Source organism: Molossus molossus, unplaced genomic scaffold, assembly GCF_014108415.1.
Source record: "Molossus molossus isolate mMolMol1 unplaced genomic scaffold, mMolMol1.p scaffold_m16_p_18, whole genome shotgun sequence".
NCBI lineage: Eukaryota > Metazoa > Chordata > Mammalia > Chiroptera > Molossidae > Molossus > Molossus molossus.
In genome coordinates, this window is record NW_023425353.1 from 62,593,799 (window position 1) to 62,616,478 (window position 22,680).

The 22,680-nt window shown below is 54.8% G+C and overlaps 1 protein-coding gene across 1 annotated transcript in view; it reads right to left on the minus strand.

The window, feature by feature from the left end:
- Positions 1-22,680, minus strand: part of LOC118632944 (SREBF chaperone) — a 59,597-nt gene that overhangs the window by 330 nt on the left and 36,587 nt on the right. Inside the window, exons 3-22 of the mRNA XM_036266268.1 lie at positions 21,585-21,714; positions 12,500-12,657; positions 11,551-11,771; positions 11,305-11,410; positions 10,594-10,766; positions 10,076-10,202; positions 8,683-8,795; positions 7,316-7,410; positions 5,927-6,025; positions 5,565-5,783; positions 4,415-4,791; positions 3,875-4,063; positions 3,601-3,802; positions 3,409-3,524; positions 2,807-3,329; positions 2,645-2,730; positions 927-1,009; positions 678-835; positions 447-527; positions 83-289 (exon numbers count right to left, since the gene is read on the minus strand). Coding sequence (XP_036122161.1) covers positions 83-289; positions 447-527; positions 678-835; positions 927-1,009; positions 2,645-2,730; positions 2,807-3,329; positions 3,409-3,524; positions 3,601-3,802; positions 3,875-4,063; positions 4,415-4,791; positions 5,565-5,783; positions 5,927-6,025; positions 7,316-7,410; positions 8,683-8,795; positions 10,076-10,202; positions 10,594-10,766; positions 11,305-11,410; positions 11,551-11,771; positions 12,500-12,657; positions 21,585-21,714 — 3,463 coding nt within the window. The remainder of the gene's footprint in view (positions 1-82; positions 290-446; positions 528-677; positions 836-926; positions 1,010-2,644; positions 2,731-2,806; positions 3,330-3,408; positions 3,525-3,600; positions 3,803-3,874; positions 4,064-4,414; positions 4,792-5,564; positions 5,784-5,926; positions 6,026-7,315; positions 7,411-8,682; positions 8,796-10,075; positions 10,203-10,593; positions 10,767-11,304; positions 11,411-11,550; positions 11,772-12,499; positions 12,658-21,584; positions 21,715-22,680) is intronic.

Genomic DNA, 22,680 nt, shown 5'->3' on the forward strand with positions numbered 1-22,680 from the left:
AGGCAAGGAAGGACATGACAGGCTCACTGTCTTGAGTCCTTCCCTGAACCAGCAAGAGAGTGCTGGCCCCCAAGCTGCCTACCTGCTGAATGGAGTAGAGCTTGATGCCTGTGCTGCGGTCCCAGATGCTAATAAGGTCATCCAGACCACTGCTGATGACGCAGGAGGTGGTACAGGTGAGGGAGGTGACATCCCCACGGTGAGCAAACATGTGGCTGACCCGGCTGCCTGTTAGCACATCCCACAGGCAGATGGCCCCGTCTTGTCCTCCACTGGCCAACACCATGGTCTAGGGGAAAAGCCCAGGAGAGCTTGGTCATTGTGGCAGAAACCTTTGTCCACCAGGGTGTCCTTAGTGGGTGGGGCCTCACTCTGCTTCCCAGGAGTCAGAAAACAACGGCTCTGGCCTGGCTTGACTCTCCTGCACCCACCCACAGTCCCCTCACCTGGTCAATGTACACAGTTGTGATGGCCCCTGAGTGGCCCTGCAGGGTGAAGAGGCAACACGAGTCCTCTAGACGGAACACCTGGGGAGGAATGGGCATCAGGTTCTGGGGTCTGTTTTTCTAAATTATACTCTGGCTAGGAAATTACATCTAGGACATCTCCAGCTTCTCCCTTACTAACCCCCCTGTGCTAGGTCACTCGAGGGCCCAAAAGATGAAGCCAACACTCACCCTCAGTGTATGGTCTTGGCTCCCAGTCACGAGGCGTCCAGCAGCAGCCTTCAGGGCTGTAATGGGTTTCTGGTGTGCACAGGGCACCGTGTGGGTTAGGCGACAGGCCACCCTGTCACTGCTGCTGTACACGGGGGATGTGGACGAACTGCCCTGCCCTGGAGATAACAGGCCAACTGAGGGGGGTCTCTGAGAAGACTCCTTGCAGACAGCCCCTGCATCCCACCTGCCACGCCCAGACCCTCTGACCTCGGAACTGCAGGGGGCTGAAGGCAGTGTGGGTCTCCAGGGAGAAGAAATCAAGGGAACCATTGAGCCGAGCAGCCACAATCCTGAAAGAGAAAAGCATGGCCAAGTGGCTCCTCAGAGCCCCAGCCTTGGGACCGAGCACCACAGACACTGGAAGGCTCAGCTCCGCTGGGAGACACGAGGGAGGTACAGGTGCTGGGGAGGAGGCCCAGGTTGCAATCCATGTCCTCTGCCTCTGTCTCCTCATCTGTGAAATGGCGACAACAGCACCCACCTCACAGGGTGGTCTTGAGGAGCAAATGAGTTAATATGGATAAAGTGATGCCTGGGAGTATCACGTGAGACTAAATTAAAACAAGCAAGCATGGAAGAAGTCCCTCCAGAGCCTAGAGCCAAAGGAAAGGCTTCAGAGGAGGGAAATAAACCGAAAGTCGGGCTGTTCGGAAGCAGCAGGCGGTGCTGCTGTCGCCATCACACAAAAGCAGCTTTGAAACAAGTGCCTCCCCCTCCATTTGCTTTTTCCTCACTGCCCAACGGCCCCAAAGCCTGGGAGTAGTGTTCAGAATCTGTCTTCAGCAAAAACAACCCACGTTTGCCAACCTCTGCCCATGAATTTGAGGACCCACAGCAGAGCAAAGCACGGTTACAGGGGGAGGGGAGGGCGAGGAGGAGAGATCGTGGTCACCAGGAACTTTGAAGGCTGGGCTGCGACGTGTGGGCTTTCCCTAAAACTAAAAATATAAATAAAGCAGCCTTGGCCAGACAGTTCAGTGGTTGGACCAATGAGTTGCGGGGTCCATTCCGGTCAAGGGTACATACCTCAGTTGTGGTTTGTCCCCAGTCCTAGTTAGGGTCGTGCGAGAGGCAACCAGTCGATGTGTCTCACATCAATGATTCTCCCTCTCCCCATCCCCCTCTATCTGAAGAAAAATGGAAAAAATATCCTCTGGTGAGGATTAAAAAAAAAAATTTAAAAAAAGCAGGGAAGAATTTCCAAGTTGGGGGGAACCAATGAACTTGGGCAAAACCTTTGCCTGGTGGTGGCTAGAATGGCAGCAGAAATTAGAGCTAAAGGCAAGAGGTACCTCTTCTACCCCAAGAAAACAATAGACTCCAGGTGCCACATGGTCAGGGGCCCTGGAAAGAAGAGCCAGCTGGGACAGCATTCAGAAGGAAGCACCTAGTCAGGGGTGAGAGCTGGGAGACACCCCCCTCCACACCCAGGAGTGTGCAGATGGAGCCCTGGGGACAGCCCTAGCCAGGAGTGCTGAGGAGGGACGCGAGAACAGTGGCCAGCATCAACGGGAAAGAAAAGTTTAAACAAGGTTCTGAAAACACTTTTTTTCTATAATCGAAAACAGCCCAACAAAAAAACAGATCAACAATGACAGGCTAATTAGAGAACTTTGACTTCAGAAGGGTAAGAAAGGAAACCGGTGTACTCGCCACCTGTGGTCACAGTGGCTAAGGGCCCTGGGAGCTCACCATGTGCCAGGCCTGATTCTAAGTGCTTCACATCTGCTAACCCCCCCCCCCCCCCACACACACACACACACCATAGAGGTGGACTACCTGCTGCTCACAGGTGTGAGGGGGCTGGGCACCAAAAAGGGCAGCCAAGTCACACACTAGCGAAGGAGATCTAGGACTCAACCCTCAGTGGTGCCGGGCCAGAAAGGCCTGGGATGCAGCTGAGGAAGGCAGCCTCGTCCTCTCACCTTTTGTCCAGGAAGACGAGGGCCGTGATTCCGGAGCAGACCTCCTCACTGCTGCAGCGCAGAGTGCCTTCGATGGCATCCCACACCTGCAAGGCCAGAGGCCGTGAGCACTGCGAGCTGGAGAGGCCCACAGCCCCTGCTGCCTCCAGACCCGCTGCCCACCTCCAGCCGGCCACTGCTCCGGCCCACCACGATGAGGTTGCCCTGCAGCTCCAGGCTCCAGATGGAACCGTCTGCGCTGGGGGCCCAGGCAAGGGCCAGGGAGCCCTTCTCAGGAGGATAGCTCCCCTCGTCCTCAGGGGCCTGGGGTAGTGCAGGCCCAGGAGAGGGTGGGCGCAGGGTGGGCGAGTGGACAGGAGCCAGCCCCTCCTGCTGGTACACTCGTTGCACCAGGCGGCTGAAATCATAGCCAGGGTTGTCCCGAGTGCGGCCACAGCCCGCCCGGTGCCGGGGCTCAGGCTGAGTGGGCTCTGAGAGCCATGGCCGAACAGAGAAGTTGGTGTCAATCAAGCAGGTGAGGTCCGGCTGGTCCCCGAAGAGGGAAGATGGCGGAGGGCCCTGGGGACAGTGCCGCAGCGGAGGGCTGTCCCCAGGCTCCTCTGGGCTGCTCTTACCGCCATCCGACAACTGTTCCCAGTTCTCCTGAGCCTCAAACACACTGCTGCTGCCACTGTCTCTGCGCTGCCTGTAGGGGCCAGGAGGGTGGGGTGAGGACAGCAAGGACAGCAGGGGGTGGGGGAGACCTGACTGTAGCAGACACCTACCTGGGGCGTGGGATGCGTGTGAGGCAGTCCCCAGTCTGTGCATCCCACACGCACACGTGGCCTGCCAGGCAACAGCTCACCAGCAGCATACCGTCGCTGGCCAGACACTCAATATCCTGGGGGGCACAGCACAGCCATGAAACAGATGCTGATGCTGATGTGGGTGCAGCCAGTCATCCACACCACACTCACCATGAGGTGCCCACGCAGCACCAAGGGCACAATCTCCGTCTCTGGTGGCGTGTAGCCGTAGTCATCACAAGGCAAATCTCCGCGGCGCCGCCGGCCAGGCCCACCTCCTGGCTGCCCGTAGTTGCGTGGACAGAGCACGCGGTACAGGCAGAGCAGCAGCAGCACGAGCACAATGCCGGAGGCCAGGCCGAGCGCCGCCACCCTGCGTTGAGGGGCAGGTGGTCAGGTGTGCCCAGGTCCATCCCGCCAGCTACTCCTCCCTCTTGGGCCTTACTTGTACAGGGTGACGTCTCCATGGGCCTGTGCCACACCTGGCCCCTTGGGGATGGCCTCCCAGAGTCCACCAGGCCTGGTCTGTGGCGGAGGCCAGGCACTTCGGCCGTCCTGAGGGTGCCGTCCTTCCAGGGCCTCCCTTGGGTTCAGGTGGAGTGTAACTGGGATGACAGGCAGCAGGCTGATGTACCTGGGACCAGGCAGTGGGCAGCCTCAGCCAGGATGCCCTCAAAAGGGTCCTTCCCGCTACTGTCCTCCTCTCCACACAGGACTCCGCTCAACCTGCTAGACTCCAAGACAACCCTTTTAGGGCAGCTCCCTGGATGGGCGGTGAGAGCAGAGGAGGCCCCTCCCCAGCCCAGCTCTGGCACCTCGACCTTGCTGCATCACAGACACCAGCATCCAAGCAGCCATCACTGCAGCGCAGGCCAGACAACAGGGTTCAGGGCAGTGGGTTTCCCACCCAAGGGAAAGGAATGCTTCGGGATGGTGAGCTGACGCCGACAGGTGGGGAGGTTGCAACGGGCACAGCCCAACTTACCTCTTGGCCAGTGTGATGTTGTAGTAGCTGAAGAGCGTTGGCCAGTGGCGGAAGGACAATTTCCTCCAAAGTTCCTCATCCTCAGGCCCCCAGGTTACCTCTGGGACAGGGCTGTCATGACCACCCTCTACTGGACCACCAGGCTCAGGCATCTCCCCTGCCAATGTATGGTTCTCGGGGAACTTAGGGGCATCAGGTGGGAAGATGGAGAAGGCGGGGTCTGGATGGCTGGCGGGCAGCATGCCACCAGGCACAGGCATGGGAGTCAGGGCACCCTCGCCCAGTGGGCTCTGTTCCGTCACCTGGGCAGTGAGGTAGACGCGCAGCCCTGCTGGATCTGTGTACACCAGGATGCCAATCCAGACAACGGTGCCGGCCTGCAGTGGGGCACTGGGTGCTCAGCAAGGCCTCTGGGAGGAAGGGGCAGCCCCCACCCCTGCAAACTTGGCCCTCATGCCAGGAGGAGGCAGCACAGGCACCTCAGGCATGGGGGGCGAGGACACAGGCCCAATCTGCCCTTCCCTTTTCCTCCCCAAGTCCTCCTACTACCACCTGGGGCCAAATGTCACTGGGGGGACCTAGTTCCCTTTCTATGGTCAGGGTTTGGGTTTCCTGGCTTAGAAACAGAGAAGTCACCCTTAGGTCTGATGAAGTACTTCCCCACCCCCAGCCCCCATCTCATCTGGGACCAGATGCCTGACCTGCTCCAGAGACACCCACAGGTCCTGGTCCTCAGGGGGCCTCAGCCTCATTTCCCCTCAGTTCAACGCGCTGGGAAAGGCACTGTTGGCCAGCGGCCAGCCCTGCTCCTTCTCCGCTGTTCTTCCAAGCCCAGCCCAGCCGGTGAACTATTTTGCCCAGCATTTTCCGATGCCTACGCACTACGGGCAGTCGATGAATCCGAACTCGGGGAGCAGCGCTGATTCCATACCAGAGCACATCTAGCAAGTTCCTGTCCTGGGTCACACTGGGGCCATAACCCCTCTACCTGATGACCCCGGGCTGCTCCTCCCAGTACCAGGCTATCACCTGAGAAGCACCAGGGTGGGTGGAAGAGGAGGGCCCCCACCTCTACGACAAAGTGTAAGACTACAGGGGAGCTGAGTGCTAGCCCTCAGAGGAGGGCGGGGCAGGGCAGGGTCAGAGGTACCATGATGAGGCGCTGTGCCAGGCGCGTACGGGCCAGGAAGTAGACGACACGAAGCCTCTTGGGGAGCCGCAAGTTTCGGAAAGAGGACGGCTGCAGCGTGACGGTGTGGGGTGTGGATGGCCGCACGGCCAGCTGCCGCTCGAAGCGTGCTGGGCGCCCCACGGGCTTAGCGGGAGGCAGGCAGGCTTCAGGGGGCAGCCGCTTGTTCAGGTCCGCCAGCTGTCGGGGCACAGGGGCAGGGCATGGGCCACCCACACGGGGCAGCGGCGGCCTTGCTGAGGTCTGTACCGCTCACCCAGAGATCCCTAGGCCCACAGCCAGGGCTGCGGAGGACGGCAGGGCAGGGCTCAGTCCACTCCTACCTCCATTCTGCGAATGTCAATGGACAGGACGGTGGTAAAAAACAGCATCTGAAGGAAGAAGTCAGACACCAGACCCACGACGGCAAAGAGACAGAACTCCTGGAATCAGAACACAGCGGGGATGCCATGTCCACACGGCCAGCAGCACATGAGAGAAGCCTCCCCTGCCCCCAAGCACCATCTGCACAGCCGCAGGCAGGGCGCAGCGGAGACCAGAATGGTAGTTCTGAATCCCCGTGGCCAAGAAGGGGCCATGCCCGGAGCTCCCTCCCTGCCCACCAGGAGGCAGCAGAGACAGGGTTGAAGGGTGGGTGCTCTAGAGAGAAGTCTGATCCAAGCTGGAAAGCTCTGAGCCCCACCAGCCCGCTCTGAACAAGCCCTTCTGCACTGCACTCGCCCTGCTCTCAGACCAGCACCTACCCAGGGCCAGGCCCGACCCCATCAGGGCTCAGAAAGGTTCCTGGCCAAAAGCTGCACTGGGCCAATGAAGGGAGGGAGCGAGGCCGAAGGGACTTAATTCTGTCCTAAGACCGAACAAGGGCAATCTCTCTGCTGCTCAAGCTGCCAGGAGACGGAACTCTTTCAGATTAAGTTTCCCTCCCACCCTCTAGCACGTCACCACGGCCTCCTCACAGCTGGGGCAAGGGAAAGGGTCCAGCATATGGTGGCTCGTGGCCACGTCAGCTCTAATGTCCCAAGGCTGCACTGTGCCCTGCAGATGCCCTCTGGACCCCCTGGGGGAAGACCCTGCCACCCTGGGGGAGGACCCAGACATGTTGTCCCCCTTCATTTCTACCACTCCTCCCAAATAGTCAGCAACAGTGTGGGCTCTAACTCAGTGCAGGGCTACTTCCACCTCTGCCCATAGCCCACAGCTGAATGAGGGCACTTTGCCAAGAGTAGGGGCCACACTGGGCAATGGGTGCTGACCCTCCTATGAGGGTGGCAGAACGTGTCTAGAGGCTGCAGGTGTGGGTCAGGGAAGATAGGAGGGGACCTGTTCAAGGGCCTCATGGTGTTCTGCCGGAGAGATAGGTAACTAGGTCTGATGAACTGCACAGTCAGCCACTGGCCACTGCCTTGCCCCCCGATTCCTGCCCCCCCCCCCCCGCCCCGTGGCTGAATGACAGATAGTAAGAGGGCAGGGTCAAAGGCAGAGCCTGCAGGCTGGAGCTCAATCCCACAACCCAGTCAGGGCTCACTGAGTACTTCTCTTGGACCTGGCCCACCGGGAGCACTCTGCACACTAACAATCATCTTGGTAGCTAAGAGGTCCCATCCCACAAGCAAGGTGCCTGCACTTAGAGGGGTGCACGTGTGCCTGGCTGCACAGTTTGGGAGCCATCAGGAGGTCCCACATCTTCCAAGTGGTGGGCCCTGGGGCCTTACCTGGATGGCGGGCACAAGGGTGAAGTAGCCAATGAGGATGATCCCAAGCTCTGTGGCCACGTTCTTCATGATGGACCAGCTCTCACAGCTTAGGCCTGCAGAGGGCAACAGGGCCATGGGGCCAGCACTCGACCTCCATCCACTACCTGTCTGCAGGCGACCTACGGTCCTCAGAGGGCACAGATGTGGAGAGGACACCCAGCCTTCTGAGGCAGCCATCTCCCCAAAGTGCCCAACCCTCGGGCCCCTGCTGGAGCCCGGGTTCCACGGTGCTGCGATCACCGCATGGCAGCTGCAGCAAGAGGCTCGCAGGGCACGGGGAGAACTCGAGCCATCTGGAAGGGAGAAGCAGGGCACCAAACGAGCTCACCAACTCGCTACCGCCCTGACACGGCCAGCCTTCACGTGCTGCTCCTGTCGGCCCACGTGCGCCTGATGTGAGAGTCCCGCCCACCATGTGGCAGAACGGCTCAAGGGACAGAAGAGCTACTTTGTTCCTCCTTGAGCCCCTCCCTAGGCGCCCTGGGCCACTGCTCAGGGCTGCAGTGCGGTCCCGGCCGCGTGGCTAAGGCACTTCCCGAACCCCTCGGAACTCCCCGTCTGGAGCAGGGCCCGCACTCTCCCGACGCTCACGGTACCGGCTTCCAGCCTCAGTCCCACAGGCATGGGGCTGGGAAGAGGAGGTGCAAGGCCTGGGCTCTCTGGTTTCCACAGAACCCAGATCCCTAGCTTCTGCCACAGAGGCCACAGGGGCTGTTCTGGCAGCTGTGGAGACAGCATCCCTGAAGTGACCAGCCCACGCCTACTGTGGTGGGATGAGGCAGGAAGAACAGTCACCAAACACAAGAGCCCCACAGTTGAGTCTGGTTTGCTTTCTTTCTTTCTGTTTTTTAATCCTCACCTGAGGACATTTTTCCATTTATCTTCAGATGGAGTGGGAGGAAGGGAGAGAGACAGAGAGAAACATCGATGTGATAGAGCCTCATCAACTGGTTGCCTCACGCCCGACCCTACCAGGGCCGGGGACCAAGCACAACTGAGGTGCGTGTCCTTGACCGGAATCAAGCCCGCAACTCATTGGTCCGTGGGCCCACGCTCTAATTGCTGAGCCACACCGGCCAGGGCAAGTCTGGTTGGCTTTCTTACTGACACGTGAACCAGGACAAAGTACAGTCTGCCGATGCCACAGTCCCTTGGGACGCGCTAACAAGCTGCCAGGACCTGGTGGCCCACCCTGTACCGCACTGGAGGCCAGAGCAACGGCGGTGTCTGCAGCTCCCAGCTTCCTCAGCAGGAGGGAGCGCAGCACAGCCCCCCACCCTGGGGCACCCCGCACCCGGGGGCACCCCCACGCCCCTCTGCATTACCTTGGGCAATGCGCAGCTTCACCTCGAGGTCCACAGGTGTCGAGACCACCGACTTGGTGAGCACCAGCACATTCTCTAACCCAATAACCACCACAAGGTAGGGGAAAATCTCACTGGGGACAGAGGGAGACAGAGGGTGAGGACGTGCTGAGGAGGCCCCCACCACACATCTAGCTCTCAACAGGTCTGGGCCCCAGGGGTTACAGGGGCTGTGGGGTTTGCAGCCTGTAGTGGGGGCTGCTGAGCAACCACAAGCACAGGTCAGGAACCCTACCCTCCGCACCTGCCCCAGGGCCCTGTCCACACGGCACTCAGCTTTCAGGCAGCAGCACCATCCCATTCATTCCCATCCATCCAGCACAGTGTCCTTCCCACAGCAGACTGCCGGCCGGAGGACACGACCACGGCCAAGCCACGAGGAGTGAATAAGGGTGTGCGACCAGCCTAAAGCCCTGCTCACCTCTGTGGAGAAGCTGTGCTTGGAAAGCGATTCCTACAGAAAACTACCGGCTCCCCAAGACCCCGGCTCACACTGCTGGTGCCGGGGAGAGAGGGCTGCTCACAAGGAGCAGCAGCCGAGGTGGGCCCCGCCAGGACCCCTCTGCGGACCCTGGAGCGGGGCTCAGCAGGCACTATGTGGGGAGGGGTGTTTAGCACCAGCAGGTTCAAGAAAGGAAGCAGATGTTGTATGAGCAGGGAAAGTAACAAAAACACAAATTTGCTCTTTCTGCAACCAGCTTGACAAGCCACGGTGGGGACAGGCCAATCGGTTAGTACGAATAGGTGAGCAGGGCCAAGGAGACCACAGCCTGAGAACAAACCCAGGAAGGGCTTCCAACCCGACTCAGAGGGAAATGGCAAGGGAAAGAAATGACCAATGGAAAGGCCACACTTTATAGAGGGTGCTTGTACCTTTTAAAAAGCTTGCTATAAATGGACCTATTTTATTAGGCATTTAAATGTTTTAACAGTAAAAAAGGAAGGAAAGTATGCTTCTCTATCTCACACCATCTGTGGTTTAAGGCTCAGGGAGCAGTATGCCCACATATACAAACATAGCGTATAAACAAAGAACCATACAACACATATACACACGCAACACAGCCACAGACAGATCCACGCATAAACACACTTGTACTCACATACATAAATACATACCCCATATACACACACACATGCACGTGTATGTACATACACACACACACACAATAAGTAGATACACTGACATACTATATATACACGTATGAATACAAGTCAGGTAACTTAAGAAGAAAAAAATATACCTCTTAAATGTCAAAATAAGAATGTGCCCAGTCTAGGGTGGGCCAGGGGTGCAAGGCTTTCTGGCCTGGGGGTCCACCCTGTGGCCCAGTGAAGCCTGTTGGGGACCTACCCGCCGTTGAGGGTGGGTGTCAGGCCGAAGAGTGTGCAGAGCCCCACAGACATGAGCAGCGAGCTGAGCACCGTGACCACGGCGGCCAGAGCCAGCCCCCACTTGGACTTGACCATGTCGATCTTGCCTGGAGGGCAGAGAGGACGCATCAGAGCAGCACGTTCCCTGACCCTGGCACACAAGGCCCTTCCCTGAGCTGCCAGGAGTCAAGTGTACCCTGACAATCAAAGGGAAGGCCCCTGGTTTAACCAAAGAAAAGGACAGCCACAAACACTTCCCAGTCTCCGGGACATCGTGCGTCTCTGGGAATCCTAACCTAGGAAGGGTCTTTTCCTGAGGACCCAGAGGAGCCCTGGCCCACCCAAGCCCCTGAGACACTGCTGGGGACAAAGCCCTGACTTCTGTGACCATGGGGCAAAGTCCACGCCTCTGCCCAAGCCACCTTCAGAGGCAGGGGGCCAATGATCTGGAAATGTCCATTTGGCCTGGAAAGGCCCAGCTTCCTTGCCGTGACCTACGCGTGGAGAAGTAGATGTAGGCAAACAAGATGATGTAGGTGGTCACGAGGGGGATGAGCTCAGCGACACCGATCTCCTCCTTGAAGTGCACATGGACCAGGTTCTCCGCCCGCAGGCTGCAGTTGGGGCTGGGGTGCAGGAGCGTCAGGCGGGCCCGCAGGCTGCCCAGGAACCTGGTCACGGAGTGGGGTGGAGTAGATGGACTGTCCCTCAGGGTCCAAGGGACAGACAATCCCTGGAGGGGGTCCAATGAAGCTTCCCTCCCCCTGTATTGGAGGGAGCTTCTCTGTGGGGGTACGAGCAGCCCTTCCCTGAGCCAGCACACCACTCCTGCTGCTGAGGGCCCTGGAGAGCCATTCGGAGGCATCTCCAGTGTCCTCACCCTTGCTGGGCGCCGCCTACGGTACTCTGCCGGGAAGGACTCTGAGGCCACCTGGGGCTCAGTGGTGAGCAGCTGGGGACCCCTGGCCTAGGCTCCAGAGAGACCAGGGGAGCCTCAGGACACTATATTTGTCAGCCCTGCCTTGGTCCCTGACTCTGGCGCCAACTCAATGTGACCAGACAGCACCCGGTGTCTCCAGGATACAAACACTTCAGCAGAACGCCTGGGCACTGCACCTTCCCAGGGGCCCCCGGACACTCTGACCAGAACAGAGACTGCTCTCAGCCTCATACACCCCCGCTAGGCAGGAGCCCCGCCAACGGCCTTACTTGGCATGGTAGCGCTGGAAGACCAGGGTGATGGTGTAGGAGGCCATCCTCCTCCTTGTGTACAGGCTCATCCCACTGTACTTCCCGGGGACACCAAACAGCAGATCTGCAGGCAGAAACCAGCAGGTACTGAACAGCCACCAAGGGCCCTCCCCACCTCCACCCTCAGATATAAGCAGTTACCCCTAATCTGCCAGAACACCCATTAAAGAGGGTCGGTCCTCGGGAAGCCTTCCCTGAACGTACCTTTGAGCGTGGCTGAGGTCTGCAAGGTTTTGGGCTCATGTTGGTGTATGGTCCCGATGATGTCAGGATCGGCATGGAAGTGTTCCCGGTCATTTTGCCAGAAGTTGGCAGGGGACAGCAGCAGGCACCCATGTTCAGGAAGCAGGTTTCGGAGCTTCCTGAGGCCTGGCAGCAGGTCGGTCACTTGCAGGCACACCTCCTCCAGGCTCCTGGTCCCAGAGCTGTGCAGGAGACAACATAAGGCATCTGCTGTGTCTGCCAACATAGGGTGGGCCCACTGCATGAACGGGGTCCCCTGTGGCATCAACTTCCCAGATGCCTGGTATCTCAAAGAGTCAGGGTCCGAGCAGCCAGGGAAAGTTCTTCCAGGTCCTCAACAACCGCTGTGCCGTTATGGGACCTTCAAAGTGCATCTAGAGCCCAAAGGCTGATCACCTCCAAAGACAAGCTAGTTCTGGGAGCATGCACAGCCCCACCCACTAAAACACCATGGCCAGTTCAGTGGGCAGAGGGGATGGGGTGAAGATCAGGGCTCTGTTCCTTCCACAATGCCTGTCAAAGTCCTTTGCTGACTAACACCTGGTGGTGAACAGCCTCGAAGCCAGCTTACACCAGTGATCCACCTGGGCTGGGGCTTCAGAAGCACATCCCCAGGCAGAGCTTGCTTCTGGTCAGCACGGTCCCCGCCATTACACCCACATCTCATAATCCCTCCGCAGGGAGCCATCTCTCGTCAGCACACCACAGGGTCAGCCAGCGGCCACCTTCTCTGACACCCGAGGACAAAGCTCGGGGCTCTAGCTGGGCCATGTGCCCAGGTGCAGGGGAAATGCACCACAGTGGGCCGCAGGATGTGTGCCGTGGGCAGGCTCAACGGGGTTACAATGAGGACCCCTCCCACCTTCAGCACAGACGGGGTTCAAGGAGGCTGGGTCACTCAGAGGAGCACCTGTCTCTCAGCACGTGGTTCCGGATCTCCTCCACCAGCTGGAAGGCCCGGGAGAGCGGGGAGCGGAATACATCAACTGCCAGGAGGTTCTTGTGCCAGGGAGACACTGAGGACTTCACAAATATCTGCTGGATGTAAGCCACTGGGGCGCCCACGTACTGCAGAAGAAATGGGGGCAGAAAGGTCAGCTCACTCAGCAGGGAGCAGCACGAGCCCACATTCAGACTGAGCAGAGCACTGCGGGGCCCAAGGGACAGGTCTTCAAAGACAAAGGTGTCCCATGGGGGCTCTTCCCCATCATGAACCACTTTCCTACACGTTTCCCAGAGGACCAGGGTCAGCAAACTAGCCCACAGGCTACTCAGGTCTGGCACCTGCTTCTCTGACTAAAGTTTTACTCTGCACTGCACGGCACTGTCCACAGCTGCTCTCAGTGTCCGAGTGAGTGACCATGTGACTGACCCACAGAGCCTACAGCGGTTTCCATCTGGGCCTTTATGAGAAGTGTCTTCCTACCTTGCAACAGACCATGAGCCCCCAGGGATGTAACCTGTGCTGTCGACACTGCTTTTGCCACTTGCAGGTTTTGAAGATCAAAAGACCTAGTTTTAAATCTCAGCTCAACTGCACAGCCTTGGAAACATTTGTGACTTCTTTTTTTTTATTTTTTATCCTCACCCGAGGACATTTCTTCCATTTTTTGTTCAGACAGAGTAGGAGGGAGAGAGGAAGAGAGAGAAAGAAACATCGACGTGAAAGGGACACATCGAGTGGCCGCCACCCGCACAACCAACCCGGGCCGGGGAAAAACTGCAGCCGAGGTACGTGCCCTTAGCGGGAACCGAACCCGGGTCTCTCTGGACCGCAGGCCGATGCTCTAACTGCTGAGCCAAACTGGCCAGGGCTTGTGACTTCTTTATATCAATGTCCTCAACATGAATGGGGGTAATGACACCCCTGTGCAGCATCAAAATGTAGACATACACTGACACACACCACATACAACCACACTGACACGCACACACCACACTGACACGCATACCACACTAGCACACACACTGGCACACACACCACACTGACATACACACACACCACACTGGCACACGTGTACATGAACAGCGCATGCAGGGAATAAGTATTAATGGAAATATCAGCAATAAATAGCTACGACATATCATAGCGCAGACCCCCACAACTCTTCTGTGACAAGCAAGGTGACTGCCTAGGGTTTCATAACTGAAGCAGGTGGAGGGAAGACGCAAACTCAGGCCTCCTCACTGAGCGTCACGCTTCCCCCTAGAACATGCTACTTGCCCTTGAAGGGCAACAGCAGGCACCTAAGTGACCCAAGTGTGCCCATGCGTAAGGCGAGGACTAACTCTAGCGAAGGATGTCATGGAGCACCCCCAAAATGAGGTACTGCATGAGCCAAGGCCGAGTTACAGCTGGGGAGGTGAAAAGTGGGGCCACGAGATAGAGAGGGATTGGTGGCCGCAGGGCAGGGAGGGCCTCTGAGTGGCAAGGGACTCACCGAGAGGACACATGGCTGGACAGCACAGGGGCCCTGTTGGGCAGTACCAGAAATTACAGCTAAAATGAGGGGCGGCCCTGGCTGGTGTGGCTCAGCAGTTAGAGCGCCCACCTGCTGACCAAAGGGTCATGGGTTCCATTCCCAGTCAAGAGCATGTACGTGGGTTACAGGTTTGATCCCCATACCCGGTCAGGGTCGCACGGGAGGCACCTGATCGAGGTGTCTCTTTCACATCAATTTTTCTCTCTCCCTCCCTCCCTCCCTTCTGCTTTATCTAAAAATCAATGGAAAAATATCCTTACGTAAGGATTAACAAAAATAAAATAAATAAAATAAGAGGTGACTTGGATGATGCTCAACTGAGCTTGTATTTTTTTTTTTATCCTCACCCGAGGACATTTTTTCCATTTTTTTGTTCAGATAGAGTGGGAGGGAGAGAGAGAGAGAAACATCAACGTGAAAAAGACACATCGAGTGGCTGCCTCCCACACAACCCAACCAGGGCCGGGGACAAACTGCAACCGAGGTACGCGCCCTTAGCGGGAACCGAACCTGGGTCTCTCTGGACTGCAGGCTGACGCTCTAACCGCTGAGCCAAACCGGCCAGGGCTGAGCTTGTATTTTAACCAGCTGACAGAGTCCCCAGGTGTCTCTGAGATGGAGAGTGACCTGATAAAAGCTGTGCTCTGGAAGACTCCCCCAGAGTCAGTGTCACCTGCTGGAGACTCAGAAAGACGGCCACAGCCTTGACGCGGAGCAGCGCAGTGCAAGCCGAGGGGCAGGGGCCGTCTCTCGCCTGTGCGGTAGGGAGCAGCCCCCAGGGTAGGCGTGCAGAGGAAAGGCCACTCCATCTGCCCTGCTCCAGGTTATCACACCAGCAGGGGTCAAGATGCTGAACACGCCCTGGCCGGTTTGGCTCAGCGGTTAGAGCGTCGGCCTGCGGTCCGGAGAGACCCGGGTTGGGTTCCCGCTAAGGGCGCGTACTTCAGTTGCAGTTTGTCCCCGGCCCTGGTTGGTCGTGCGGGTGGCAGCCACTCGATGTGTCCCTTCACGTCGATGTCTCTCTCTCTCTCTCTCCCTCCCACTCTGTACAAAAATGGAAAAATATCCTCGGGTGAGGATAAAAAAAAAAAGATGCTGAACACACAGCAAGTGAAGGCTGTCTGGTCCCCTGGGCAAAGGAACTACCAGAAGCAACTGTCTGAGCTGCAAGTACTGGCTGGGGGCTGCTCCCTGGGGGCGCGGTTCACAGGCCTTGGTACCAGACAGCCTGGGAAGCGGGAAGGCACTGTGTGGTGGCTGGGGTGTGGGAAGGGGCTACCACTCGCTATGCGGGGCTCACCATGATCCCGACTTGATATTCAAGTGAGACACAGACATGGAAACAGAGAAAACCTGTGGTAGCTAGCTACAGTGGGTGACAGGAAGCTGGAGGCCAGCAGGGTCCCGATGACCCTGGGCACAGAGGGAAGACCCCTCATTAGATGGAAGTTGTGGCAGGTGGTCTTCTAACATGGCCCTGATGACCCCACCTCTTGGGGCTCAGGCCCATGTCTAATCCCTGTTGAGAGGGGGCAGGACCTGGTGACTTGCTTCTGACAAATAGAATACAGCAAAACTGATGTCACTTTTGAAATTAGTTTACAAAAGACTATGACCCTTGATGACATATACTAAGTTAAATAAGCCAGTCACAAAAGGACAGATGCTATATGATTCCACTTATAGGAGATGCCAGAGCAGTCAAGTTCACCGAGACAGGAAGTAGAAGGGTGGCTGCCAGGGGCTGAGTGGAGGGGACGACCGGGAGTCACTGTGTAGTGGACAGAGTTTCTGTTTTACAAGATGAAAAGATTTATGGAGGGCAGATGATGGTGATGGTTACACAACAATATGAATGCATTTAATACCACTGAACTGTACACGTAAAAATGGTTAAGAAGCTATATTTTATGTGGTGTGTACTTTGCCACAACAAAAAAAGGTGGAAGAAAAAATAAGCTGTCTTCCTTCACCCCACCACCCTTTTGGAACCACCACTCCAAAGAGGTCGGTATCGTGAACTACTCCAGAACGGTCCACACGGCAAGGAATTGAGGGGACCTCCAGCCAGCACCCAGTGAGGACCAGAGTGCTTCGTCCCACGGCCTGCGAGGGGCCGATCCTGGCCGGCGCTGTGCAAGCCTGGAAGCAGATCCTCCCTGTCAGACTTTAGATGACTGCAGCCTTGGCTGACACCTTGACCACAGCCTGAGAGAGACCCTGAGCCAGAAGACCCAGATAAGAACACCAAGGTTCAGAGAGATAAAAGGATGTGTCCAAGGGCACAAGGCTAACAGGCAGCAGAGGCAAAATTAAAGCTCAGGGCTGCCCCACTCCCAGGTCTGTCTCCAGCCTACCTGCCTGGGTAGTTCTAAACCACGTTGAGTTCCCAGGGAGAACAGGATGGGCTGGGAAAACCCAGCACCAGCAGCGCAGGAGGGACACTGAGGTCCTGAGGAGTCCTGGGGTCTCTGGCCACCAGTGTTCACATAATCAGGCCCCTGCCCAAGGCTCCTTGGAAACCCTGCGGCCAGGCTCAGACAGTCACACAAACACTGGAAGACCAGCCAGGCAGGGCGCAGAGTGAAGTTCAGGTTTCATGATAACCTGGTCAAGGGGAGCCAGGCCAGTACAGAAGACCTCAGGCTCGTTTTGCTTTTTCTAATACACAATCCTTTCTTCATATTTACAGAGTAAGCTAGAGCTCCAGGCATTATACCTTTACACTGACACACACAATACAGAGGAGCCCTGCGACTCGGCTCTTCTGGAACACAGGGCTCCTGGTCCTTGTCCTCCCGCCCATGGCAGGCTCAAGGGACCCACCTGGGTTCCAGCTCTTGCTCCACCCCCACTGTGTGCCTTGGACACAGGTCTCTCCACTCTCTAGGCCTCAGGCCTTGACTCACTGAGGGAAATGAGACTGGAATCTCTGACCTCACCGGATCACTGTAAGGACCACACAAAACAACACACACAACCATCCAGCAGTGTCCTGCCAAAAACATGTGAGCTATATCTCATTATATCACTGTGTCTCCTTAAGATCCTTCCCTCCTCCCTCCAACATCCACCCCCACCTCGGCTGCATGGTCACCTTGGTCTCCAAGTTACTATCACTTTCACCATGGATTTGCCTGTAAGGGAATGGCTTCCCACTGCCTGCAGAATTAATCAAGTTTCAACTCCATGGCCTAGCATTCGACTGGTCTCATCTGCTTCGTCGCCTACCATGCCCCGAGAACATGCCTCACGTCAGAGTCCATCTCCTAAATAAGTTGTGCTGTTTCTTTATTCAACAAACCTTTCTTGAGCACCCACTATATGCAAAACATCAGACTATACAAATTTGAATGAAACATGATTTCAACCGGGTCGAAATACAGAGCACGAAGGAGAAGCAGGGCCCATCTGCAAGAGAACTGGGGAAGGCTTGCTGGAGGGTGACCTGAGCTGAGGGGTAAAGGACAGGAGGGAGCGCATGCCTGGTGCAAACCCCAACGCAGTGCAAGCACCTTTGTCCTCTGTCTCTCTGCTTTGGCCAGATTTGGTCAAAGACAATGACGACAATGGTGATAACCACAATCCTGTGTCCGATTAACCGATGCACACGATGGGCCAGGCACTGCACTAAACCTTTGCATTCTTTAGCTCTATGACAACATATAATGTAGGTGTAATTACTGTCCCCACTTTCAGAATGTGGAAACTAAGGTGCAAAGGTGTTAAGTGACATGCCCAAGGTCACACACCTGGGAAATGGAAAGTCTGCCTTCTCTGCTTTGCTCTTTTCTTCCCCTTGGGAAAACGTCCCTCTTCCCAGAGGGATCTGCCCTCCCCCAGGTCCATAAGGCCACTGATCACAGTGACTGCATAACTCAAGGCACCAGGGCCTGGCAGAGTTGAGAGTCCTCTCGGGCCCTGGCCGGTTTGGCTCAGCGGTTAGAGCGTCGGCCTGCGGTCCAGAGAGACCCGGGTTCGGTTCTCGCTAAGGGCATGTACCTCGGTTGCAGTTTGTCCCCAGCCCTGGTTGGTTGTGCGGGTGGCAGCCACTCGATGTGTCCCTTTCACATCGATGTTTCTCTCTCTCTCTCTGTTCCTCTCTCTCCCTCCCACTCTACCTGAACAAAAAATGGAAAAATGTCCTCGGGTGAGGATAAAAAAAAAAGAGAGAGTCCTCTCGGGAGGACATGTAAGGCGCACTGCAGGGTGCAGCCACCATCCCACTGTGGGGACAGGACACCTCAGCCAAAGGGAGAAGGAGACAGTAATCCCAGCACACAGAAACAATTACAATTCAATAAAATAAATCAAAACAACTCAATTCAAAATGGACAAACACAAACACACACTTCACAATGGAAGATATTCAAATACAGTGAGCACTGACATTAGTCACGTGGGGAATGCAAACGAAAACCACGTGAGATTTCTCTACATTTATTAGAAAGGCTTTTTAAAACCTGAGAGAACAAGACTGAACTTTAGTGTACAGAAATTTTAAAAATAATTGAGGCAACTGATGGGTGTGGAAAGAATGACACTTCACCTCTATAGCCTTCCTTCAAACAACCATAAGTGCTGTCCCATCTAGAGAAAAACAGACAAATCCAACCTGAGCGCGCTTGACAAAACCCCTGACCCGCATGCCTCAGAACTGTCCAGGTTACCCAAAACAGAAAGTCTGAGAACCTGCCTCTAAGGAACCAGATTTCCTTAGTTTTTACCTAATGTCCTTCTTCTCTGCCAAGACCCCATCCAGGATACTGCATTATACAGGGGTGGGCAAAAGTAGGTTAATAATAATAATAATACAATCATTAGTAATTAGTAATACAAGCATGAACTGTGTTTTTTTTAAACTATGTTTTGCACTCAACTGTAAGCCTGCTTTTGCCCCCCCATATTTAGATGGTGTCTCCTGAGGTTCACCTTGGCTGAGTTTCTCAGACTTGCCTTGTTTCTGATGACCTTGACAGTTTTGAGGAGTGCTGGTCAGGTACTATACAGAACCCCTCAAAAGGGATTCATCTGATGTTTTTCTCATGATCAGATTGGAGTTATGAGTTTTGGGGAGAAAGACCACAGTAAAGTGCCCTTCTTGTCACACATCAAGGGTAATCAACTTGATTTGTCGCTGGTGATGTTGACCTTGATCAGCTTGCTGAGGCGGGGTCTGCCAGGTTCTCCACTATAATGTGCTTCTCCCCCCGCTCCATACAGCACTTTAAGAAGGAGTCACTGCGCACAGTCCACACTCGAGGAGGTGGAGTTATACATTCTACCTCCTTGCGAGTAGAGGAAAAAAAAACCCATCTATTCTGTACCATCAGGCTGTGAACTCTACTAGTCAGAGAATATGCACAAATACAGACTACCTCGTGACTGGGAACCATTACTTCCGTGACACTGCATCAAGAGGTTAACGAGCCCTGGACAGTTTGGCTCAGCGGTTAGAGCGTCGACCTGTGGTCCAGAGAGACCGGGGTTTGGTTCCTGCTAAGGGCATGTACCTCGGTTGCAGTTTGTCCCCGGCCCTGGATGGGTTGTGAGGTTGGCAACCACTCGATGTGTCCCTTTCACGTCGATGTTTCTCTCTCTCTCTCCCACTCTATCTGAACAGAATATCAAAAAAAAAAAAAAAGAGGTTAACGATAGTAAAAGTTTTGAATCAAGGAAGTCCCGTGATGAGCTGATAGTCCAGCTGGGGCCTGAAGTTATATAACTGGCTTCTGGCCCTGGCCGGTTTGGCTCAGCGGTTAGAGCATCGGCCTGCAGTCCGGAGAGACCCAGGTTCAGTTCCCGCTAAGGGCATGTACCTCGGTTGCAGTTTGTCCCCGGCCCTGGTTGGGTCGTGTGGGTGGCAACCACTCGATGTGTCGCTTTCATGTCGATGTTTCTCTCTCTCTCCCTCCCACTCTATCTGAACAAAATATTGAAAAATGTCCTCGGGTGAGGATAAAAAAAATATATATATATATAACTGGCTTCTGCCAGCATCAGACTGGCTCTCTCTGACCTTCCTGAGTACCATTAAGGCCAATCGCATACTTCCTGTGGACACCAGGTGTAGTTTAACACATACCTCTTACCAGTTATGTCTCTATGTCAACAACAGTAGAGCCAAGTTTATAACAAGTTACCTGGTTGCTACATCACTTGAAATTAAACAGAAAGGAATGTGCAATCGGTGTCAGAGAGAAGGTTGGGAAGGATAAGCTTTGGGTTCCTCAACAACAGATTCGGCGAGTTCAGCATCAATCCATGGGACCAAAGTGCAACACATGAGGGAAGGACTCTTCCCTCCATTACTTCACAGGTCAAGGTTTAGACGAGCTAATCATGCTTGTAAGATTTCCAAATAATGAGTCTGGAGTTATGATGAGTTGTGTCCTGTACCTGAGACCCTTAGTGAAGAGAGTGCTTTTTTCTCATTTACGTCAGTGTTCAGCTCAGAGACAGTCAACTGAGGACAGACAGTATGGTCCTGAAGCAGCAGTGTGCTTAGAGCCAGGAGACCTGGAGTCCCAATCCAGTGCTGAACCCATGTAAACTTAATCACTGGGCACTTGGTCATGCTGAGCCCCAGATTCCTAAACCGTAGAAGAGATTAAAAAACAACCCTGCACTTTTTACCTGAATGAATTTGAGGATAAAATAGAACTTAACACAGTGGTTCTCAACCTTCCTAATGCCGCGACCCTTTAATACAGTTCCTCGTGTTGTGGTGACCCCCAACCATAAAATTATTTTCGTTGCTACTTCATACCTGTAATTTTGCTACTATTATGAATTGCCATCGGAAATATGTGTTTTCCGATAATCTTAGGCGACCCCTGTGAAAGGGTCGTTAGATTCTCAAAGGGGTTGCAACCCACAGGTTGAGAACCGCTGAACAGATCTGGAAAAATTAGGTGCACACTGAAAATATTAGATGGTGTTGGGACTCTGATGATAGAACATTCTCTAGGGATGTCCAGTGGTTCTCATGGCCACTTGGGGCAAGGAGAAGACCGCCTGTTTGCTAGGGCACTGCCCGCCATCTGGGCACAGTGTGTGAGCAGCCCAGGTTATGAACCCAGACCCAAGTGGACTCAGTTACGACAATCATGGACCCAGTTTTTCCAGAACAGTCAGACTTCTGTGTTACTTGATGTTTCCTTTCAAAGCAGGTTATTCATTGCCCAGGCAGTGTGGCTCAGTGGACTGAGCGTCCTCCCATAGACTGAGAGGTCCGGGTTCGATTCGGGCTTAATCGCCGGTAGGGGGCGTGCAGGAGGCAGCTGATAGATGTTATCTCACATGGATGTTTCTATCTCTCTCTCTCTAAAAAAAAATTCATAAAAACATATTTTTTTAAAAAGCTGGTTATTCATTAAATACATAACTAAATATTTCTTTGTAAAGCTGTTCAAGTCATGTATTCACCAATCAAAAGCTCTCACTCGCCCCCGCCTCAGCCCGCCTCAGCCAACCCCCAGCGCTCTCCGCAGAGACACGCCGAGCACCTACCCACTCCGGCTGCTCACTAGGCTCTCCTGGTCTGTGGGCAGAGGCCACAGGCGGCGGCGAGTAGTCCTTCACAGGAGTGGTGAACTCCACAGGTCCTGTTCCCGGCAAGGGGAGTTTCAGCAGCGGGTAGCTGGGGTGAACAAAAGGAGAGGCGAGTTAGGACGAGATGGGCGACAGACTGTGCTGAGGCGGCAGTGACACGGGAGCCGCTGTGGCTGCCCTGGACCCTCCCTGCTGGGACCGCACCAACGTCCAGAGCACTGGAACCGCAAACTTCAGTGCTGAAGGAAACCGAAGCCAGCTAGACCAGAGTTCCTTAACTCACGTCAGAACGTATAATGTCCTTCTTTGTCACATGAGCTTTTTAAAATTGTCAGGTAATGATATAGCCATTCCAGCTCTCTCTTGGTTATGGTTTTCCATCCCTTTACTTTCAACCTCTTTGAGTTCTTATATCTAAAGTTTCTTATATACAGCATATAGATGGATTCTGTCACTTTATTTATTTAAAAAAATTTTTTTTTCCTTTATTGATTTTAGAGTGAGAGGGAGAGAGAGATGGAAACATCATTGAGAGAGGACAATGACTGGCCGCCTCCTGCATGCCCCCCACTAGGTATTGGACCCACAACCTAGGCATGTGTCCTGACCAGGAATCAAACCGGTGACCTCTTGGCGCATGGGTCCACGCTCAACCACTGAGCCACACCCGCTGGACGGATTCTGTCACTTTAATCTAATCTGCAAAACTCTGTCTTTCAATAAGAGAGTTTAATCCATTTACATTTAATGTGATTACTGATAAGGAAGGATTTACTTATGCATGCCACTTGGTTGTTTCTGTACCTCTTATATTTTTGTTCCTCAATTCCTCCATGGTTGTGTAAAGGACAAACACATGACCTTACCCCCTGGATTTTAAGGGAATGGCAGGAACTAGCTGCTAATAGATAACCACTGCATTGTATAGATAACATAGGGAGCATTGCTTTGCTCCCTCAGGCATAACAGTTAACTGCAAATATCTGCTTCTGTACGTGCTTGCTTGCTTGCATACCCTTCACCCAAATTCCGTAACAGGGGCTAAGACAACTAT